The sequence below is a fragment of the Gymnodraco acuticeps genome, unplaced genomic scaffold, assembly GCF_902827175.1.
Source record: "Gymnodraco acuticeps unplaced genomic scaffold, fGymAcu1.1, whole genome shotgun sequence".
NCBI classification, from domain to species: domain Eukaryota; kingdom Metazoa; phylum Chordata; class Actinopteri; order Perciformes; family Bathydraconidae; genus Gymnodraco; species Gymnodraco acuticeps.
The window spans coordinates 8,099,690-8,122,515 of record NW_022990271.1 but is presented as its reverse complement, the minus strand read 5'-3'; the positions used below and the strand labels follow the sequence as shown (position 1 = coordinate 8,122,515).

Here is a 22,826-nt window from a genome sequence, read left to right as displayed (position 1 = left end):
AAACAAAACATGTAGGCTAGGCATCATGTCACTTTTCAGACTTTGTATTGACTATGAATTAATTAAATGAAAGATAGGTGAAAATCAATAACTGATATCCCTAACTTTGTCTTACATCAAATCATCAATCACATTGAAATGAATACAGAAGCAGTGATGCAGCTCTGTGGTTCATGTCTGTCTCTCACGGCTCATTGTGTGACTGGTGATGAGTGGGCGAGTTGGTGAAACATCATTAAGAGACTGTGCTGCTCTGTACATGTGTCTGAGAGAAAGAGACTTTCCTGTTGCCATGGTTACAGGCTGCGGAATTTCATGTTGATGGTCTGGTTCCGTCTGAGTACCCGCCAGGTATGTCTTCAACGAGGTGAATGACCCGTCTTCCACCTGACTCACCTGGACGATGGGGACAAATAGCCGCACGCAGGGGGCCGCAGCCCTGAAACCATGACGATGTTAGAGAGCGTTACTCCCTCTGCCAGCAGCTGCTCTCTAAAGCACTCACAGAAGGATAAAGCCGTCACAACTGGCTGGGGTGTCTGAGCTGTCACTGCAGGAGAGATATGGGAGCGACGGCTGCCGGGATCACAATATGAGTCATCATCATCATCATCATCATCATGTGGGCGTCAAATCTGCCAGAGCACACTCAGCGGAGGTTCATCGGCACAGGTTCATAAGACACCTTTTAGATGATGTGACTCATTTAAAGAACGGCGGGTTTCATTTCGCTGCAGATCAGGAAACACCGTGAACCATCGTCAGGATAAGATCTGAGGCAGACAGATTTTCAATGGGAAAGGAAACGCTAACAGTCTGTGATTATGATCCAACGTGTCTCATTTATTTTTTAAAACTCAGGAGAGTACAAGTTCAGCCGCAGCCCTTATCAGCCCATCTGCTACACACTGTTTCATATCTTTGCAGTGATTAAACATTTTGTCGGCAAACCGTGAAATACTGTTTGCCCTACAGTATTGTAATTTGCGTACATAATACATCAAAGGCTTGTCTTTTCAGGTAAGTGCTGTGTCAAAGGTTCAAAAGGTCAAAAAATGTCCGCTCAAGTTTCAGCAGATTTAACTGTTAGGGAATAATTTGCTTAGGTATTCGACCTTCGACACAGTTCATCATTTTCTCCTCTCACTGTCTCTTTCCCACGGCATAGGTCTACGGCCTTGGGTATTGCTGCTATCTCTCTTAAGGAGGAGCAGCTTGGGCGCATTGTTGTTGCCAGTCTGACAGAGCACAAGACGCCATGAGGTAGTTTACTGTTCAGGGACGAAGGTTCCCTGGCGCACATTCTTTTCTATGGACGAGAGCTCTAGTTAGATTCAGGGTCCATAATTGTTTAGTCTCACTGATGAAGAATGTTGATTATTACACTCTGAACTAGTTAAAACATCGAGCTGCAGAAGAGTTCTTGAGAATTGGTTTGGCGCTGTGTCAACTCGTGACACACCACCTGTTTTGTCAATTCTCCGGCCGTAACTCCAAATAAACCACCAGTGTTTGCCATCAAAGCTCCAGCTCTCCTCGTGCCTCTCTGAGTCCTGACTACATTGCTACAGAAGTTTCCCCCACAATTTATAGACAGAGCCTTGTACATGACATCATTTGTATAATTAGAGGATGTATTGATTATTAAAAAAGTTATAGTCTTGTGGTCACAACATTTCTTATGGCATCAAAGAGGAAGACATTACAATTTCACTTAAATTAACCCCAACACATACATTTCTGACACGAAAAGAGATGAGAGAAAAAGTGCATCAAAAGCCTGGGTACAAACAATGACGTCGACAAAGACATAAATAAAAGACATGTAAATAGTTAACAGTGCTGCACTTCATATGTTTAGTTATATGCAAAAACTACAAAACTCAGTTAGCAACAGCCCTTTTGGGTCTGGTAACACACAAAAAAACAATTGTTCAGATTTCATTACATTCAAAAATAATTCAAATGAGTTTAGACTCTTTAATGTGGGAAACTGAGTATTTGTGACAGTGTACTTGTGAAGCACAGGCTTCCCCTGCTGTGTGCCGTCTCACAAGGCCTTTAGGCGGCAAGTTGGGAGGAATTCAATCATTACACACTGCTCTGCTTTTCTCCTTAATGAGCGCTGAAACACAACGCCTCATTTGCTCACTTCTGGATTTCTGCAAACCTGCATCTTTTAAGAAGACTAAATCCTGATTCTGCCACTAGCTGCTTGGTTGGATTTGAGCGAGTCTGGATGTATTACAACATCTCGGGGCTATTTTGAAAAGTGCAATGTTAAAGTCAGAAGAGGCGTAATCCCATCCGTGTCTAAGAGGAAGCTTTTCTGTGAACATTTGGCAGCAACATAAGCTGTAGTTCAGAACCATCAAGCAAACAGAGAGGGGGTAAAACTGTGTGTGTGTGTGTGTGTGTGTGTGTGTGTGTGTGTGTGTGTGTGTGTGTGTGTGTGTGTGTGTGTGTGTGTGTGTGTGTGTGTGTGTGTGTGTGTGTGTGTGTGTGTTCAGCTGTCCCAGTCAGTGCTTTGTGTCTCGTCTTCCCTGTCGTCAGAGTCAGAGTCGGCTGCAACCTTCTTCATCCTCATCATGGCGGCTTTGATGCTGCGCTCCAGCTCGTTCTCTTCGCTCGTCGGTACTTCTCCATGTGCAGGAACCATCTACAATACAACAAGTTAGTGGTTCAAGCATTTACATCTCTGAAAACTGAAATCAATATACTTTTTTCTGCAAAAGATATTTTGACATATTGGTAAAGCCCTGGTGTAAAAAATAACATTGAAGATAGCTTTGATCTGATGCAGCTACATCAATTCCAGCGGTTATTAACGTTACGACTGCTGTGTCCGCTGCTGCCTATAAAGGTCAGCGTTTACACTTGCTAGTCGGCATAGGAAAATATAGGATTTGATCACAAAACTCAATACAAAACACTCACAATAACTTGTTGAGTGTGTTCAATCTACAGGATAGTTGTGAATACCAACACCAGTGACAAAACAGCTTGAATAAATGGTAGAGTTGTAGAATGAGAGCCTGATTTAAGAAATGCAGGAATTATCTTCTAAGAAACACACAAAATATATATATTTTTTTGTTGTATTGATTTCTTATTACCTTATTTAACGTTTTACAACTAAGAAAGACTTTCAATGAGAAATAAAGTTGTCTGTCATGCAATAAAAAAATGTGTTTCATGACAAAATGTAAGGTAAAGTATGATTTATGGTGAGGATGTTTTAAGTATGCTTTACTGATTGCATTATGTCGAAAGTCAGAATTAGTATGGCTCGTGTACTATATGCTAGTTTTTTAAAGAAAAACTAACCTTCAGAGTTCTTGTGATGACCATACACACAGTATCTGTGCAACAGGCTGAGATCAGTCAATATATTGGCCTGGCTGATATGTGAACCTAGCTGTGTGTGGATCTTCAAAACATCTCACCTTCTTAAGGGTGACTCCAAGTCTGATGGAAGACATCAGAGTGCTCCTCGTGTCTCCAGCAGGGGATGCTGTCTTTGGAGAGGAGACCTTTTTAAGCTGAATCTGTCCACGCTGCAATGAGGCCAACACTTCATCCATTGTTCCTGCAGTAATACAGCAATAAAGGAAAACAGATACTTTTATGATAAATGAAGAAGCTGGACGTGAATAAAGTACTGTCTCTGCGTCTTAACATTTTGACTTTACTACACTGCGATATTTGGAGAAACAACATCGTCTTGAATGGCTTAGAAAATATTAAGTGCTGTTGGACGTTACAGGCAACCCTGGAGCTACATTTGCATCAGCAGGACCACAACTGAGGACAACGCCTCATGGGGGAATCCGGGAATTTAGGACAGAACAACACACACACACACACACACACACACACACACACACACACCACACACACACACACACACACACACACACACACACACACACACACACACACACACACACACACACACACACACACACACACACACACACACACACACACACACACACACACACACACACACACACACACACACACACACACACACACACACACACACACAAACAGGTTCATAACACTTTAAATGATCATGCATGTGTTTCCCCCTCACCTAAATTTTGTTTGAGCGTGATCTTGGCTTGAAAAGGATGGTCCTCTTTTTCACTGAGAGGCATCGGTGTGTCTTCAGAGGAAGGTGAAGCTTTGACAAGTGGAGGCAGGAAAGCGGGGGGAAGTGGAGGGGGAGGTGGTGGTGGTGGAGGAGGAGGTGCAGTGGGGGGGAAAGTCGCTGGAGGCGGCGGTGCAGCGAAGATTTGGACAGGGATGTCTTGAGGCTGCTTTTTCTTGGGTGTTTTATTGCGTCTGGGTGCAGGCCGGACAGGGGGGGGGCCCTCGGGGGGGCCCAGGCTGATGATGGACAGAGGCTGGGAGGAACACAACCCCTCGGTGGGAGACATCCTGGACTGAGGAGTCTTCTGGATGTACTGGCCATGTCGCCTCTTGAAAAAGACGAAGAGAGGGAGAATGTTTTTTAGAGGACATTGTGTTGTCTTGTGTTCTGAGAGAGGCACAACAACACGCAGTGTAATGTTCTCCTGTTTTAAATAGCTCTCACAATGACTTGAGTTTAAACTGAAATGACAGACTGTGCAAACACGCACTGAAAAAACTCTGAAAGTTATATTTTGTACTCACTGATGATGCTTGAGGAACCTGAGGAACACCAAAGTCACTAAAAGGCATCCTGAGGTGATCATGAAAGTCTGAACTAAACATCATGGCATGCACTGTAAACACTGGCTGACTGTTGTTGAAACGTTTTTTTTAAATGTATTTAATTGAATACTTTTTTTCTACTTCATTGTTTGTATTTGGAAATAAGTTATTTCGGTTGATACCAAAAATGTATTGAGAACCGATACCACGCCCTACTACCAAGGCACTGGGGATGAGTAGCTAATAACTACATTTTGAGATAAACCGTGTCTTAAGCCTCTGGGGTTTCATTGAGCAGAGGCAATGACAGAGCCTGACCTCTCTGAAGGATCGTAATCTGCTCAGAGTTTTCTCTCGCTCCTGGTCCACCCACTCTTTCCTCTTCTGGTCCTCCTCTTTCCTCTTCTCTCGTTTCTGTGGACAACAGAGGGAGACAGCGAGAGATATAAGGAAAAAAAAGGCATTATTTGCATCGTTTTCTGCCAACGTTTCAAGCTGCTCTGTGGATTGATTGGTTGTCATGGGGACGTACCATGTGGACATGATGATGCTGGTTGAAGAGTAATGAGCTCTGCTTGGCGGGAAGCTGCTTCTGCTCCTGGGCCTCCATGCACTGATCCTAACAACACACAAACATCCCACACTCAAAAGTACATAGGATTATTCAATTACAGTTTGACATCTAATGTATAAGAAGATAAACTGAAGTAAAACTGATAACAGCGGGCAAATAACGCCTCAGTTATTAAGGTTTTTGAAATATTACAATGTTGCTCTTTTTTGCTGCTTTTTGAAATATTCATGCCTTTTGATATCTGTGGGTGCTTCCTGGGAGCCTCTAACTAACCAGGGGATTCTTTACACTTTGTTCTGAGAAATAAAACGTTTTAGTCTTTTTAAATCGGACAACAAGAGAAAATGCCAGTTGCAGCAACTGTGCTTCAATTACTCTGCTAAAAATAAAACAGTAAGAAAAATAAAACGTTTAAAGCAATGAGCTGTGACGTGATGGAGTGAGGAACATGCCACCAACGTATTTTATTAACATTTAAATGTATTGTATTATCTGCTATTTAAAAATCTGACTCGGTCGTTGCCCGCACCTTTTTGTTTCGGAGGTAAGCTCTCCGGGAACAGATGCCGCCTCTCTTGGTCTCCAAGGTCTGCAGCCGTTGTTTGAGCTGAGTGAGAGCGGGGGGGTCTTTCTGTTGAACACCTGGGTGGAACAAGCTGTGCAACTCCTCTGTATCCTCACACACATCATAGTACACCACCTCGTCCTTCAGCTCTACAAAACAAAGGAAATACCATCACTCAAGACTCACCGTTAACCTGTTCAACCGCTCACTCAAGTGTAACTCCAACACCTTCACGACTGCTTTCTATAGTTTTAAACAGAGATGACATTATGCTCAGTGATGTCAAAATGTGCTACGTCTATTTAAAACGTTGTACACCAATATGCCAACAAGCTCAGAAGCTGTGATGTAAACCACAGTCGTGCAGGTTAAACTGTACAGGCACATCACAATCAGATCATTTTCCTGATTTGTTGGTAAACTTACTTCTGAAACAAGTAAGAAGTAAACATCATTTTATTTATAGGGTGTTATGAAAGCCTGATAAATGCAGGTAGATCTCTGCTTGAAAAATCAACTTAGACTAGGTTTCAAAGGGTCTTGCAGATTGATTTCAGTGAAGTTTAATTACTTAATTTAATTACTGACGAGCTGCATATAACTTGTAATTTTCAAGTTAATCTGAAAGTACAGCTCATTTTGGTTTCGATGTTTACATGCATACAAAAAAACAGGTCATCTGCGTTAGCTGTGAAAAACTAAGATTTCTTATTAATTATTCATATTTTCAAACAAGTAGTTGGAAAAAAACACCTTGCCCACTGAGGAGCATTTTATTTACCGTGTAAACTCCGTTAAAAGGCTCATTAAATTCAGCAGCCTCCGTGGATTCAAACATCTCATATTTTCTGTCAGCTGTCCTGAAGCTTTCTTTACCGAGCAACTGGTAGAGGACACCTTGCCACTTTTATGTAGGGATAATAAACTGAACCCAGTTGAAGTAAAAGACACAGACTGGCACACAACTTGGAAGCCAACGACAGATGTCCCAGGAGGAGCAATTAGGAAATGATTTCCATGGACAAAATATGTCCCCGAAGAAAACGCAGTGTACAAGACACCGAGGAACCCCTGTGCATCATAATATAATCCAGTCCTGTAATAAATATGTCTAACAAAAGTGTAGTACGACATTATATTGTAAGGTGTGAGGAAAAAATATACAAAAACCACAGAGATGTGGCATTTCATGTCAACATCAAAATGGAAGTATTTTAAAGGGTCAGTTACCCAAAACAAAAATGTTTTCCCTCTTACAGGTTTTTAAACTGACACGCGCCTCCACCTTACCGGTTGACACAATTTGTGTCCAAATTGTTCTCCTTCTTAGAGTCATAACTGCTTAAACATCAAACAAACGCATAAACATCCATAAATCCCAAAAGAAACCTCCTGCAGAAACCAGGAGCTGCTTCACCTTATTAATCTGATACATGCCTGAGAGTAATCACATTTTAACTTCACTTCAGTATTAAGTACTTCAGTGATAGTTTGTACATGCATGGCTACAGTGACAACAGGAACAGTTGTTGAGTGACCCTTCAGCTAGAGTAGGGCTGTTATACTGCAAAGCATTACCTTGTTCAAGTGCAGCCATCCACTCTTTGACTGCCTTGAATTTAAATACAGATGGAGACATTTGTGTGTTTGTGTGAGGGCCATCTTGAGCCTTCTCTCAGTATCTTGTGCTGAAGCTTCTACCATTATGTTTTCTTTAATGAAAATGTTTTAATAAATATCCCCTTGTCAAAATTACACTTTTTTGATAAGGGTTGTTAACTGAAGTACTGTATATTTAAATCAGTATGAGTCACTGTCCCTCCCCCCCCCCGAACAAGGACATCCCTGTGATCCCCTGTGTGTTCATGTCATGTGTTGTCTACCTTTAATCTGCCGCCGCACCGTGTCTATCTGAGCCACCAGCAGCTGCTCCTCGTTCTTCAGGATCTCAAACTTGGTGTCGTACAGTTCGAGTTGGGTTTCATAAAATCTTATCTCCAGCTGGTCCACTGTGTCCTGCTGCTGCCCGTCCTCAGATCTGGGATCAGTTCTGTGGCTCTGGACTCTGCCAGACAGGCTGCCCAGCTGCACCGCAACAACACACACAAGTCAGAGGATCACACTTGCTGCTCTGTGTTGTACAGACTAATAACAACTTAAAATGCTTGCTTATTGACCATTTTCTAAAGTCACATCATGAGTTTTGGATGATTTAGCTGCTGGTTTTCATTCATTTCAGTAAGCAAATAACTTGAAGAGACTTGAAACTTGGTGGTTATCTCTCACAGAGAGATGTGGAGGAGGTGGCAAGCAGGGGCTGTTTTAAAATACAATTGGTGCGTTGAAATACACCTTGAATGGATTTTACTTTAGACTCAACTCTAAACTATTTTGTGAAAGAATATCTTAAACATAATCTTATTCAAGACATCTCCGTTTGTTATTTTTTGCCTTGAAATTTAAAGCCGTGTAAAAAGTCTGTGTAACGGAAAAGTGTTTTAAATGAGCCGGATATATTCTCTTCATTGTGTGTTGATGGTTGTTTTTCCTGTCTGTTGTGTTTAATTTATATTTAAACTAACTGTTGTGATGTATCTACCAGGGTTTCCCTCAAACAACATACAGTATTTATGAAGCGACTTCCTGCCTGGTAAAATAAATAATAATAAAAAGATTGCTTGAGTGTCCTTAAACTCGATAACAAGGGCATTTAAAAAATAATCTCTGCTATAACCTTGATAACCTTTCAAGACAGTTTTGTATCCACATCGTGATGCAACACACAGAAACCAAGGTAGGAGAGTTATGTTAAGGTTTTCTGACATGTAGTTAATGAGCTGGCACAATAAAAGTAGGTGTATTTCCATAGGTGTGGCGTACTGATCTAATTTTTCAATGCTCACACACATCTGTGTCTGTGAGGGCTCATGGTGAGTTCACTGTGGTAGATACTGCCGGCATCCTGACTTTCAAAGAGCTGACATGGATGAATAATGCAGCCACATTAAGGTGAAGCTGCTGAAGGTGTTCTTTACAAAAAGTGAAAATATGCAGCATGACACCTTACGGTAGAAAGTAGCTTGCTGTGGTCTACCCAAAATATTAGAGTACGGCCCCTGAACTCACAGATATGCAGATACAGTAGCTGGCACGTTCGAGAATGTAAATAGACTCAGATGCACTGACTTATTCATGCATGCAGGTTTTGGGGGTGCATCAGGGGACAATTCTGTGTTTTACTGAGGCTTTATAAATAGATCAAAGGACCACAGCAGCCAGATATTCACATCAGACTTGCATACCAAGTGGAAGATTCACTGTGTCACATCTCTACAGACATACTGTTACAAGAGATAAATGACAGATGGATCTGAATAACAAATAAAGCCTTTCAACTGTCCAGCTAATACACCATAGTGGATTATGCTGATGCTACCAGAACCATTACAAAAAAAAACTGGGGATTATGGTTATTTACAAAATGTACCATTTCTCTGATGCCGTTTTTCTTGCGGTTCAGGCACATCTCTTTAGCTCTCATATGCTGCAGGGTTTCTTTGGCCAAGAGGAAGCGCAGTTTCTCCAGTCTGGGAGCTGCAGATGCCCAGGCAGCCGCTCCAAAACGAGCCTTGTCCCCCTCCATCTGCTTTGACATACCTGGATATTAAATCACAAAGCTCCGTTATGTCTGCATCACACAAAGCAAGCTTATATTAGCAGCTACAAATCCAAATGGATACTTTTACAAAGTGAAATCTAATCAATTCGAGGTGTACACAGAATTACAGCAGCCATAAAATACGGTTTTGAGTTTTCTAATCTACATTCCCTGACCTATTTCCTTTAAAATGAATATGAAAATCTTTATTTGTGTGGACTTGAATATGAGATAACTTTTATAAAATCTCATAAATATGTTGTTTGCTGTTGCAGTGCAACTAGGGACTCTGAGTGCACTTCATTTCCTGTGCTGAGGAAAGACACATAAAAAGTCATAAATTCATACAAAAATAAGAGAAATAAACATAGCAACTTATACCAGCCAGAGCTTTTGAAGTCTGTGCAAAGTAGGTGACGGTGATGTCCTGAATCGAGGCGACTGCGTCTTCTGCTTTCGTTCTCCACTCCTCCGCCTCCTTCTCCAGAGCTTCAATTCTCTTAGGACCCAAGTCCTCAAACTCTAAAGACTTCTGCAGAGCCAGAAAGACATTGGACAGTTTTACACTCTGGGAATCAAAGCAGGCTTCTGGCAGATACTTTAATTTAAGTTTATTGTTGAAGTTTGTTTACACATTCTGCTTGAATGCAACACAAAAATAATGTAATATGTCAATCACTCCACCATCACATGTGTACAGTTATACGACAAGACCACGATGTAGAGTGGGAGAGATGAAGCCGCTCAATCCTTACACCAGCACAGCTACACATAGCTAAGACTGAAAGGGAACTGCAGTGATCACTGAATGAAATCTAGACCGTACTGGGATTCCAACTGTTAATTACCATTTATTAACGTGAAAATCTATGAAAATACAACTAATGTCGACTGTTATAATGTCCAGGTATAAGCTAAAACATGTCCCTATATTGTTCTTATATATCTAATCTAAATATGTTGTTATATGTAATCAATATTGGGAATGGACTACTTTATGAACTTTTTTCAATATATCTTGACTTGTGGACTGTGCACAGTCTGGAGTTATTGGAAGTGTTTGTAAAGAAAGAAGGCTGCAAATTAGTGGTTACACAGTGATACAAATAGTGGGAGGAACTGTTAGCGTATAACACAAGTACTGGCATCTTTAAGCAGTTACATAAGTTTGACAATGTTCTTTGGCTATAAAAGTGTATTTGCATAACATTTGGCAAAAGCTGTCTGCAGATATTTTGCCTCGAGCTGAGGATGTTCCAAAAACCTTAAATGTATGTGCGTTAACACTTCAATTAATAAGATATTCAGTAATTCGTTTTACAAAAAACACATCTATATGAATTTACCACATCCTAAAAAGGCATTGCTGCTAATTAGATGTCTTTATTTACCAGGATCTCCATCTTGTAGAGGCAGGCCAGCTCTCTCATGTCCCTGAAAGGCTGCAGCAGGTACTGGAAGAAGGTGGTAGCCACGGTGACCAGGTCCTGGTATGCCTCGTCCTCTTCCTCGTAGATACGCAGCAGCGCCACCATTCGGTCTACACTGCCATGACGCTGCAGGAGCTGCAACATGGAAGACATAATATACACCATTAGCTGGGTTTATTCTGAACCCACAGCCGAGCTTTGCTCTATGTGCCTTTTCGTATAGCAGTATATACACAGTGGGGCAAAAAAGTATTTAGTCAGCCACCAATTGTGCAAGTTCTCCCACTTAAAAAGATGAGAGGCCTGTAATTTTCATCCTAGGTATACCTCAACTATGAGAGACAGAATGAGAAACAAATAAATAAATCCAGAAACTCACATTGTCTGATTTTTAAAGAATTTATTTGCAAATTATGGTGGAAAATAAGTATTTGGTCAATAACAAAAGTTCATCTTAATACTTTGTTATATACCCTTTGTTGGCAATGACAGAGGTCAAATGTTTTCTGTAAGTCTTCACAAGATTTTCACACACTGTTGCTGGTATTTTGGCCCATTCCTCCATGCAGATCTCCTCTAGAGCAGTGATGTTTTGGGGCTGTCGCTGGGCAACACGGACTTTCAACTTCAAGATTTTCTATGGGGTTGAGATCTGGAGACTGGCTAGGCCACTCCAGGACCTTGAAATGCTTCTTACGAAGCCACTCCTTCGTTGCCCGGGCGGTGTGTTTGGGATCATTGTCATGCTGAAAGACCCAGCCACGTTTCATCTTCAATGCCCTTGCTGATGGAAGGAGGTTGTCACTCAAAATCTCACGATACATGGCCCCATTCATTCTTTCCTTTACACGGATCAGTCGTCCTGGTCCCTTTGCAGAAAAACAGCCCCAAAGCATGATGTTTCCACCCCCATGTTTCACAGTAGGTATGGTGTTCTTTGGATGCAACTCAGCATTCTTTCTCCTCCAAACACGTCTAGTTGAGCTTTTACCAAAAAGTTCTATTTTGTTTTCATCTGACCATATGACATTCTCCCAATCCTCTTCTGGATCATCTAAATGCTCTCGAGCAAACTTCAGACGGGCCTGGACATGTACTGGCTTAAGCAGGGGGACACGTCTGGCACTGCAGGATTTGAGTCCCTGGCGGCGCAGTGTGTTACTGATGGTAGCCTTTGTTACTTTGGTCCCAGCTCTCTGCAGGTCATTGACTAGGTCCCCCCCCGTGTGGTTCTGGGATTTTTGCTCACCGTTCTTGTGATCATTTTGACCCCCACGGGGTGAGAATCTTGCGTGGAGCCCCAGATCGAGGGAGATTATCAGTGGTCTTGTATGTCTTCCATTTTCTAATAATTGCTCCCACAGTTGATTTCTTCACACCAAGCTGCTTACCTATTGCAGATTTAGTCTTCGCAGCCTGGTGCAGGTCTACAATTTTGTTTCTGGTGTCCTTTGACAGCTCTTTGGTCTTGGCCATAGTGGAGTTTGGAGTGTGACTGTTTGAGGTTGTGGACAGGTGTCTTTTATACTGATAACGAGTTCAAACAGGTGCCATTAATACAGTTAACGAGTGGAGGACAGAGGAGGCTCTTAAAGAAGAAGTTACAGGTCTGTGAGAGCCAGACATCTTGTTTGTTTGTAGGTGACCAAATACTTATTTTACCGAGGAATTTACCAATTCATTCATTTAAAATCCTACAATGTGATTTCATGGATTCTTTCCCCCCATTCTGTCTCTCATAGTTGAAGTGTACCTAGGATGAAAATTACAGGCCTCTCTCATCTTTTTAAGTGGGAGAACTTGCACAATTGGTGGCTGACTAAATACTTTTTTGCCCCACTGTAAGTATATTATAGTAATATAACAGTCAATATACAAGTCATTTGAGAATACACCTTCATAACCGGGACGGCTTAAGGTTGAGCTAAGAAGTCAGAGGTTGGCAGTTGTCATTTCTCAGACATGAAGTCAAACAAATGTGTCCCATCAAATCTGATACCATTATCAAGAGCATATATCAAGGGTTTCAAGTGATGAGACCTTGTGTTCACCCAGGTCAGGTTGATCAATAACTGAAAAGTTGTCAGGTAAACGAAACAACGCGGTTCAAAAATGTAGGTTTGAATGACGGAATACGCAGAAATACAGATAGATTTTTCTTTTTTTTTTAAAAGTCATGTAATTTCCTCAGATTTTTTGAAGATTCTCAAACCTGTGCAATATAATTCACTACTTTTGTATGCACTAGAGGGCGACATTATAAGACTTAACTGTAAAATAAAGTACAAATAAAGTCCAACATCATCAAGCCATGACCTCAGATCTGCTCTCTGGCACAGTGTCAACAAAGCATCATATGATCTAAAAGGTGGTTTAACTGCATCAGTGTCTCTTTTGTATGCAATCTTTAAAAGCATTAGTTGTAGAGATGTTGCTGATGCTGTGTAGCTGACTGGATTGTGTACTTATCTTAAGTAAACAAAAAGGTGAGGATGGGTGGGTCAAGTTACATTTCTGTGGACAAATCACTTAAAATCACAGTCTGAAAGAGAAACAGTGATGGTGGTGTTGCAACATCTTAAGCTTTGAATACACACAAACAGGAAATATTTGCTATGTAATAGTAGACGTGTAACACCACTGTGTGGTGCTACTCCTGTAGAGAAATATTCATAAGAAAATCATTAATGGAAATACAGTCAAGCTTTTCAGAGGTTTCTTCTTTTACTAAATCTTTCAATAAATCCTCACAAAATCTTCTTTCTTTTAGTATAACATTTAGAAATGTAACGTTCCTTCAGATAATATCAGTGTGGCTTGTCTACATGTATTTTTGACAGCCTCAAAGAAAGCTTCTAATACTTCTACACATGTTTGCCTTGGTGTACAGAGGCAAGAAATGCAGAAGAAAACATGGAGAAACTGAAATAGACTGAAGTCTATTTATATCCTATATTATAAGAGCAAAACGGCATAAAATGACAGGTGTTTATTTTTTTAAATAAAACTTGTATACCAAAAATAGTTGGTGCCCTAAAAAAAAAAGTATGTGCTCCACGCTACAATGGGTCAATGGGTCTCATGACATGAAAGCTAGAAAATAACTTTGGAATGAAAACGGCACCTTTTATAATAATAACAGTCATATGATATAGAAGGTGGAAAAAAATCCACATGATATCGAAGCTAGTGATCTGCAAAGAAAAAAGGGGAGAAGCCAATACACAATAGGTGTGTCTTATTCATCCAGCGCAGTCATAATATCAGTAATGGATTAGGATTCAATCGTCAACATGACTTGAAAGAAATTAAAAAGAACATCAACAAAATATTCAAATAAAATAGAAGCACTTAAATCGAATCCTACGTGTCCAGTACAATAAAATGCAATGCTGCATTCATTCGGAGTTTAAGTCACACCGACTGTGTATCACAGGGAGCTCGATGGGAGCCGTCTATCTTTGCCAGGCTTGTGAATACTGCTACCTGCCATCGATGTGAAGCACCTGTGGCTCATTGATCCCTCACCTGTCACCCCTCCTCACCTGTCGCACGTGACCCTTGGCCCTCGACATCTCCTCCTGCATGCTCTTCCTCTTGAACTCCAGCAGATTTTCAAAGTACTCCTCAACATCCCGCTCATCCTGCGTGAACAACGTGTCGAGCACTATCTTTCTTCCGCACACGTCAATAGCAGTGCTGAAGTATTTCTCCAGTTTCCTGCACGGCGTGTCTGTATCCCTCTCCTCATCATCATCCTCCCCGGGACCTCCTGACCTGCTGCGACTCAGGAAGAGCAGGTCCCAAATGTTGCCTTGCTCAAACTCTGATAAGTCCGGGAAGCAGTGTGCCAAGATGTCCGCCACACATGTGAACTGTAGGTGGATGTGTTTGAGGTCGCTGACGGAGAAGAGTCCGGCCCAGCTCACCTGAGGGTCCCCAAAGACCCCCTCAGATCTGCGCTTCTGTCGCTGTAGCGTCCTGTTGTGGCAGGTGACGGCGAACTTACACTCGATGACGCTCCACTGTACGATGAATCCCAGCTTAAACGTCTCCTGTTCTTCAAATATGTTACTTTTCACCGCCACCCACCCATCCAGACTGTCCAAACGCTCAGTTTCTACGTTATTCATCTTAAAAACAGCTGTTTCACTTCGGCCCCAGAGAAGCTACTGGCTCTGTTTACAACGTCCGCCATTGGTGTGACGTAAGCCGCATTCAAAGACCTTTGACATATCCGGAACTATCAGTTTCACTAGAGCACAACATTTTAAACCATAGATAAATACAATTTATCCCATCTACTTTCAATAAAATAAGTTACATAGCATTGTTAAAAAAGTTCAGGATTGCTTGATTTTAAATAATCAGTATTAGCTATTTTTGTTCGTTTCTAAGGTACTGAAAGAACAAATTGTGTTATTAACGAGGAGCACGGAAGGCATCATAATATCCCTGGCAATGTTTTCAACTTCGACCTTTGAATCACATGTTAGGGGAATTCCACCTCCTTAGTAGCAATAAATGAAAACTGATACTGGTTTTAAGTTACATGAGTATACACAGTGTTATCAAAACTAAGGTTTATTATTAGTTGTGAGCTTATTTTCAATAAATATCCAACTTTCTGCATGTGTGTTTGGCATTCATGTGATATTTGAGCAATCCGAGTAGCTTACCATCTATTTCTGTCACAGCTGCTTGGTGAGGGTTGGACTGCCTTCACAGCTGACTTGTCGGACACCAGTGTTGGCCTAAAATGGCCGTTGAGAACAGACTGTTTTGCTGAATTATCAAGGTAAACATGCATCAAATAATATAATCACAATTCATCCTTTTATCACTAGCAGACTGTTATGTTAGAGACAACTTGGTGGGTTAATGAATGAAGAGTGTAGTTTTTAGTTCTTCTCTTGTGTGTTGTTTCTATTTAGCTGTTATTTGATGCAGAATGTTTTGTTCTTAAATGTTTTTGATCAATAAAGGATTGAAGTAAATAGATCTTTTATCCGAAACTTTAAAAATATTTTTAAAACTCACAGCCCCTCTCCCCATGGACTTGTTTGAGATCAGAGGAGGCACACTGGATGTGATTGCAGAGGAAGCTGAGCACCAGGATTTGAGCAGAGATTCAACCATCATGGCAGACAGAGAAGCGAGGCCCCCCCGAGGTGTGTCCACCTTCCAGAGGTTTTCTGTAGGCACCAACGAGTCCCTTCACTTTGAGCCCTGTGAGGACAGCCTTCCATCTCCCACCCCACCAGAAGATGAACTGGATGATGACAATGTGTTCAGAGAGGGAGAAACTGAGGTGAGACATTGGCACATATTTTGCCCATGATGTATGAATGAAACATTACATTTTTTTCCTTTATTTGTTTGGGTTTACATTATTAAAATGGTTTTGGTAAACATAGCAGCACAAATACAGAACCTGCTAGAGATGCCATGGCTAGTAGAAAAAAAAATCCATTACAACATGCCCATTTTTTTTCTTTTTTTCTTAATATGGCAATTACGTTCCACATGCATATCTATCATTTCAGGTTTCTTTGTATCCCAGAAGATGGAGCTGTCCCCATGAAAGCTTTTGTTACCGAGACACACAATGTCACATGAGCAGAAAGTCCTGACGACACAGGCTGAAAAATTGTTGTTACTGGATTATATTAAAAAGGCAATTTTGACTTTCAATTGTTTTCAGGGTGAGATCGTCACAGTCAGGAATCGATTGCAAGGGAAAGTTGCTGAAATGGAGAACTTTGCAGGTCATCTGGAAGAAATCTTTCTCACTGTGGAGGTAAAGTCATTCTCTAAACACTCTCCGTTTAGTGGAACAGATTGTGGTAATGTGTTTTGACATTGATTTATTATTTTATGGCTATGTGAGCATTTTGGGAATACTTATTTTTGAATATTTGAGTTTTATTAAACTCGAAGACAAAAAGAAAGTTCAATATGTCAGATTTCATTTTTGTAAGTAGATGTGTGTCTCCTGGAGGTCCCTAACTCAGAAGTCAAACACGGCCATATCATTCACTGCCTCCCTTTATCCATCATCCTCTCCTCATTTCTCTTCTTTTAATAGTTAGTTTAATGCGCAACACATGTGTAAATCTCTTTTAACTGTGGTCATATAAATGTATGTGCAGGAGAATTTTGGCCGTCAGGAGCAGCACTTGGAGCAGCACTACAACGATGTGCTGCTGACGTTGTCTCAGCGTTACGACGAGAGGGCGGCGGGGCTGGAGGAGGAGAAGAAGGGCAAGCTAGAGGCGCTGTACAAGCAGCTGCTGGCCTGTGGGCGAGCCATGGACGCCTCCAAGGAGCTCATTGAGACGGCCCAGAAGGTGTACCGCAGCCAGGACAAGAGGCTGTTCCTCAAGGTGTCCACGCTTTTGTTCAAGTGCAGATTACATTAGCTCCAGTGAAGGATGTTACTGTCGATGTTAAAACCACTGCTGATAGTGATTGTGGATCTGAAATATTGTATTGTAATTCTACATCTATTTACTTTATTCAATTGATTTCTTTGACTTTATTGACAGGCAGTTATGCCCACCATTAAAAGGTAATTATGAAGCTTGTCAGTGAGCATGCCAGATAGTGTGACTCTGACCGTGACTGCAGTGTGATTTCAATGGATTAACAATATGTTTTTGCCTTTAGTCTTATATTATGTAAATAGACACCTTTTGAACATTTAATAAGCGTTATACAAACAAACAGCATGACACAAGCTGCTTGACCCTAAATGTTAAATTGTATTACTCAGACCTTTTTTTTTTTGTTCAACACAAGAATTGAGGACTTTGCCAAAGAGGAGGTTGAGCTCACGTTGTCTACAAGTCTGGAGTTTAATACACCACTCTCTGACATGTCGGATGTTAAAACCATGATGGACTCCATCAACGTTGTTCCAGGTCTGATTTACAAATAGTTTCCCCAAATCAGCTACAGTGCTACCAATAATCAATAACTAATTATTAGTACAGCAAAGAGATGAGGGTTCAACAATATTTATTGGGTTTAGCAGAGAAAGAGACTGTGGGGATTGGAAATATATTTCTATTGAATTTTATCCACAAGCCATCATACAGATAGGAGATGGAAGTACAGTTGATGATGGAAGTCTCCCTAAACATCCTAAGGTTATCACTATGATGGGAGCTGTGGTACATAGTAAGCCTACAAAAGCAAATTATAGGATTACAGTGATATTTTAAGTACATTTTAGGGATGATTTTACCTGAGTAACAAAGATCATTGGACAGATATGGTCATATCCAAGTTGTGAATGTAGGGAAGTGGAAAAGCGTTGTGGACATAAACAAGTAACCCAACAAGCCAAACCAGAAAAAGTTGTCCGCTTTTAGATTAAACTACAGCAAGCAGTCGTAATGCATTTTATGCAAAACCGCTCCTGCACCGTTGTACTTTTGATCATATGACGTGATAACAAAAACAAATAAAAAATGTTTCTCCAATATATAAACAGCTCCATCAGCCCCGGTAATCAACCCACAGATGCCCAACTCGGCCTCCCAGACGTCCCTGCGTGTGTGCTGGAGCCTGTTCTCCGACGACACGGTGGAGTACTATGAGCTCTACTACAGGCCGGTGCTGGAGGACACACCAGCAGACAGCTCATGTGCACCACCTGGTATAAGACACGGACTACAGATTGCATGATAACACCATCTACTGTTGGAATAACATTGATTTGGAAATGTCTCTCAGGAATACTGGCAGTATGATGGTAATCAGTGCAGCCATAATTAAATATTTGCCTGCTTTTCAGTCAGCAAGGTGAAAGTGAAGGAGACCCACTGCACTGTGGCAGATCTGCTGCCAAACGCTCAGTATGAACTCTGGGTGACTGCCACCAACACCACGGGCATCAGCCCAGCGAGCGAGAAGGCCTTATACATGACAGGTAATAAATGTTGCATTCCTACAACACGAGGGTTCATAAAACTTGTGAAAGTTTAAATAATAGTCCTGTGGTCTCAGGATGTCTCCTAAAATCACTGTTATCTATTTGGTAATGGCTCCAGCTTCACAGGATTGATGTTAGAGGGACTTAAGTGTAAATCGTGATTGCTCTCTCGCTGTAGTGCCATCGCCTCCAGTGATAAAGCAGAGGGAGTGTACCAGCTGTCCAGAGGCTGCTCTGATCCGCTGGGAGTCAGGGAACACCAACCCTGTGGACTCTTACACGGTGGAGCTCAGTGAGATGGGCACTGATGGAACAGAGAATGCCATAACTGAGTAAGAACTAGTTATTAACTTAAACCCACAGTTTGATTATTTAAGCTTTATTTTAACAGGAATATTCCCATTGCAGAATCTTTTTTACAATGGAATCGGGGCCAGAGAAGAATAAATAGTTTAAGATAAATGAACAAACCCACAAGAACAGCAAGTTACTTTAAAAAGAAATGATCAGTTGCAGTACATGTGCATTAGAAATAATCCTTTTAATACTGTTTCTGAAATATTCCATGAAAAAGATCAAGTGATAAATGACTATGTAGCTCACACTAGGATGAGAAAACGTTTAGCTTACTCCAAAGAGTGCGGGTTCGAGGAATGATGTACATAATTTGTCTCAGTGACCAAAGGTTGCTGTACTAAGCTCAGGATTTAATTGTGCTTTCTTTTGTAATCTAAAAATAGCCCTGTTAAAAAAAAAATGCCCCAGTGAATTTGCAGAGCTTCAAAGATGCAGCACCCCTGTGATATTGGTCTTCACAGCCCTGTCCTTTTAATAAGGCTTTTGCTTCAATACATCCATAAAAAAGCCCTTGTTAGTGCTTGCTTGGGATTTTTTAGGTCCCATGGTTATAGAGCTGCTGAATCAAGACACTCTGTCCCAGAAAATCTATTCTTAGCCTCAGCTCCTGCAGCACAGCTCGAATACCGTCCTCACATTTGGGGTCATTTTCATTTTTCATCTGATCACTTTGGAGAACAGGAAAACCTTTTTTATAATGAATAGTCTCTGCATTTTGCAAAGAGGCGCCTAAACGGTATTAACTGTAATGGATCTGTGCTTAGATGTGAGAAAGTTCTTAGTTAAACACCCCGTTTATCCACCTACTATTTCAGAAGTTGTGAGACAAGTTGTTATTTTAAGGCTTTATACTCTGCTGAAGATATGGAAATAAAAGCCAATCCAAAAAGTTGTCCTCATTGTGCATTAAGACTGTTTAAATAGTAAGTGATATCAGCCTTCTGTCCCATTGGTTAATCGTCCAGGTCTATTGTAGCCGTGCCAACCTGTCAGTGTGTGATCCAGCTGCAGACAGGGCGCCGTTACCTCATCTCTGTGAGAGCAGTCAACATCGGTGGGCCCAGCGACAGGAGTGAAGTGATCACCGTCTCCACGACAGGTGAGAGGCATCACTATCAGCTGTTCATGGTACTTTCAGACATTGGGGGAAAGAAGTCAAAGTATCAGTACTGATTTATAAAAAAATGGTGTTAGAAGTAAAGGTCCTGCATTTAGAAGAAGAGCGGAAGTAAAGCAACAAAATTCACTTAGAGCGTCTAAAGTAAAATAACTCATAGCTAGCAAGCCACATGAATGTCTGGGAGCAAATTAATATGCTACACAAATAAGCCCAAGATTCGTTGAATTTTCTGAATATTGGATTGTAGATTAACATTTTAAAAAGATGGGTTCGTTAAGCATTAAACACTTGAAATAACTAAAGGATAAATTAAAAAATAAAGTAGAAAAAAAGTGAAACGATTTTTGCTAAAAAGTTAGCAATGATTGAGTCAGACCTTAACATTTCAGATGTGTGTATCTCACACTGCACTGTAACTTAAATGCATGTACCTTTGTTATTCATGATTTATTATCTTTGCTTTTAAATGAGTGTTTTTAAATGCCATTTCATAATATGTTTCTTAATGCTCTTAATGTATTTCATTGTTGTAAAGCACTTTGAATTGCCTTGTGTTGAAAGGTGCTATATAAATAAACTTGCCTTGCCATAGCAGCCACAGGTGTCCTCTTGGATTCATCTATTGACCCCCTTATGGGTCATGTTTCCCAGGTTGGGAACCATTGCAAAAACATGTAGAATAGATAGATAGAATCTGAGGATGAAACCCTCTTTGATGGTCACACAACTGTCTATGTTTGGTAGTTTGAGTTATAAAAATGCATCATCTCTTTGTATGAATCAGGTTTTTCTATACACCTTGACCTGTATAATAGCTTACTTGATCATTGTAGTGAAGTAGGAAGAATAATGTAGCATCAAATAGAAGTAGTCAAAATTGTATTTGGGAACCATACTTCAGTGAGTTCACTTTGATAAGTTCCATCTCTGCTTTTTACCTGTACAGGTACACTCTTCTACCTCCTGGAGGAAACTGCCCATTCTTGCCTTTCCATCTCTGAGGACGGCTTCACAATTTTCTATGGAGACGAGGAGCTGCCAATCAGCGCTATGGCCTTAGACGATAACAACACCTTTAGCAGGTAAACATACAATGGTCTTTTGTGACTGAAGATAACGGGACTTTCCAAGAGTGTAGATATGTAAAGTAAGGCTGTGTGTACAGATGTGTTGCTGTCCTGGGGGATCTGATCCCAGTACGAGGCAGGCATTACTGGGAAGTTGAGGTGGATGATGGGACAGAGTTTAGGATCGGAGTTGCATCTGAGGACACGGAGAGGAACTCCTACCTCGGAGCCAACAACACCTCCTGGTGTATGAGACACATTCTCACTCCATCCAGGTAAATGCATCATGTCTGTTAAAAAAGCATTACTGTTGATATTATAATTACTGTTTGAGACGGTTATATAATATAGATTTGCATAAGCTCTGTCTCAACAGAACTTTGTATACAACCTTATTCCTCCTATATAACTGACCTCAAACGTAAGAGATTCCATGATCGCTATGAGATAAGCATACTTCTCCGTCTTTGAGTGATTGCTCAGTCCCTTGATTGACTTGTTATTCCCATCCCCATTAAACAAGCTGGGGAATGTTTTCCCTCCCAAGTTGATAAAGATGTTCAGTCAATCTGATCCTATTAGCATGCTGATCCTCTGAGTCTACTATTGCAGTACATGGAATCTGGGCCACAAATCTATTTTTTGCCGCAGATTTCCCTTTCCTAAGCAAAAACATTGTGCATCCGCTCCCACAAAACGAAGCCTATTGATTGTAGAAGACACAGTGGAATATCAGTTACTTTATAAGTGTTGCCATGGCAACTCATCTTGGTTCAAAGCAGGACACTTGGATTGTCACATTGATCACACAAGGGCTGAATGTGGTTTACGTCGTGAACGTCTTTATAGTAATAAATATAATTTTAACAATTTATTCACATTACTCATTCAACAGCATCATCTGTTTTTAAAATATGATACACTGCATTTTTTTGTTCATTCTATCTATGCACAATAATACACCAAAGAAACATCCTAATATAATAAATTGAATTACAATGGCTGACAAAATGCCCTTTTTTCTTTAGGCATAAATTCGAGTTTCTGCACGGCGGCTGCAGTCCTGACCTGAGGATCACAGTGAACCCAGTGCGGATCGGGGTGGCTCTGGACTACGAGAGGGGGACTCTGTCCTTTTTCAACGTGGATCTGGAACAACACCTACACACTTTCCACTGTAACTTCCCAAATGATGTGCAGCCCTGCTTTGGCCTGGATAACCCAGGAGCTCTTACTGTGCACAACGGCATCGAGGCTCCCGAGTACGCATTCACCTGACAGCAGAATGACGGAATAAAACCCAGGGCTGGAAGGACGTGAAATAACTTTGTTTTTCTTACTTAACAAAGTTCTGGGAGAGTCCCAATAAAAAAAGCATATGCCGGCTCTTCGCAATTGTGTAAGATGTGCAG

The 22,826-nt window shown here is 41.0% G+C and overlaps 2 protein-coding genes across 3 annotated transcripts; one reads left to right on the top strand and one right to left on the bottom strand.

The window, feature by feature from the left end:
- Positions 1-822: 822 nt before the first annotated feature.
- LOC117549328 (WASP homolog-associated protein with actin, membranes and microtubules) lies at positions 823-15,138 on the bottom strand. The gene is made up of 11 exons (XM_034221140.1): positions 14,477-15,138; positions 10,893-11,066; positions 9,883-10,033; positions 9,331-9,500; positions 7,727-7,928; positions 5,808-5,992; positions 5,237-5,323; positions 5,023-5,118; positions 4,100-4,487; positions 3,447-3,589; positions 823-2,659 (listed from the first exon to the last, which is right to left on the bottom strand). Exons 1-11 carry the CDS (start codon positions 15,062-15,064, stop codon positions 2,507-2,509), a joined length of 2,337 nt encoding a protein of 778 aa, XP_034077031.1. The 5' UTR covers positions 15,065-15,138; the 3' UTR covers positions 823-2,506.
- Positions 15,139-15,460: 322 nt separating this feature from the next.
- Positions 15,461-22,801, top strand: LOC117549331 (fibronectin type III and SPRY domain-containing protein 2). Of its 2 annotated transcripts, none has more exons than XM_034221143.1 (13): positions 15,461-15,729; positions 15,974-16,242; positions 16,636-16,731; positions 17,084-17,317; positions 17,480-17,502; positions 17,733-17,854; positions 18,430-18,594; positions 18,733-18,867; positions 19,049-19,202; positions 20,193-20,326; positions 21,294-21,429; positions 21,513-21,689; positions 22,443-22,801. In XM_034221143.1, exons 2-13 carry the CDS (start codon positions 15,985-15,987, stop codon positions 22,690-22,692), a joined length of 1,884 nt encoding a protein of 627 aa, XP_034077034.1. In that variant the 5' UTR covers positions 15,461-15,729; positions 15,974-15,984; the 3' UTR covers positions 22,693-22,801. The 2 variants fall into 2 exon arrangements, with proteins under 2 accessions (XP_034077034.1, XP_034077035.1); XM_034221144.1 differs by having other exon boundaries at positions 15,462-15,729; positions 16,005-16,242.
- Positions 22,802-22,826: the final 25 nt, after the last annotated feature.

Coding starts and splice junctions, on each gene's coding strand:
- LOC117549331 (XM_034221143.1), top strand. CDS start 15,985: ATGGACTTGTTTGAGATCAGAGGAGGCACACTGGATGTGATTGCAGAG. Junction 17,318..17,479: donor ACAAGAGGCTGTTCCTCAAG/GTGTCCACGCTT, acceptor CTTTATTGACAG/GCAGTTATGCCCACCATTAA. Junction 19,203..20,192: donor ACAGAGAATGCCATAACTGA/GTAAGAACTAGT, acceptor TTAATCGTCCAG/GTCTATTGTAGCCGTGCCAA.
- LOC117549328 (XM_034221140.1), bottom strand. CDS start 15,064: ATGAATAACGTAGAAACTGAGCGTTTGGACAGTCTGGATGGGTGGGTG. Junction 9,501..9,882: donor GACTTCAAAAGCTCTGGCTG/GTATAAGTTGCT, acceptor TTTAATATCCAG/GTATGTCAAAGCAGATGGAG. Junction 3,590..4,099: donor CACGCTCAAACAAAATTTAG/GTGAGGGGGAAA, acceptor GTATTACTGCAG/GAACAATGGATGAAGTGTTG.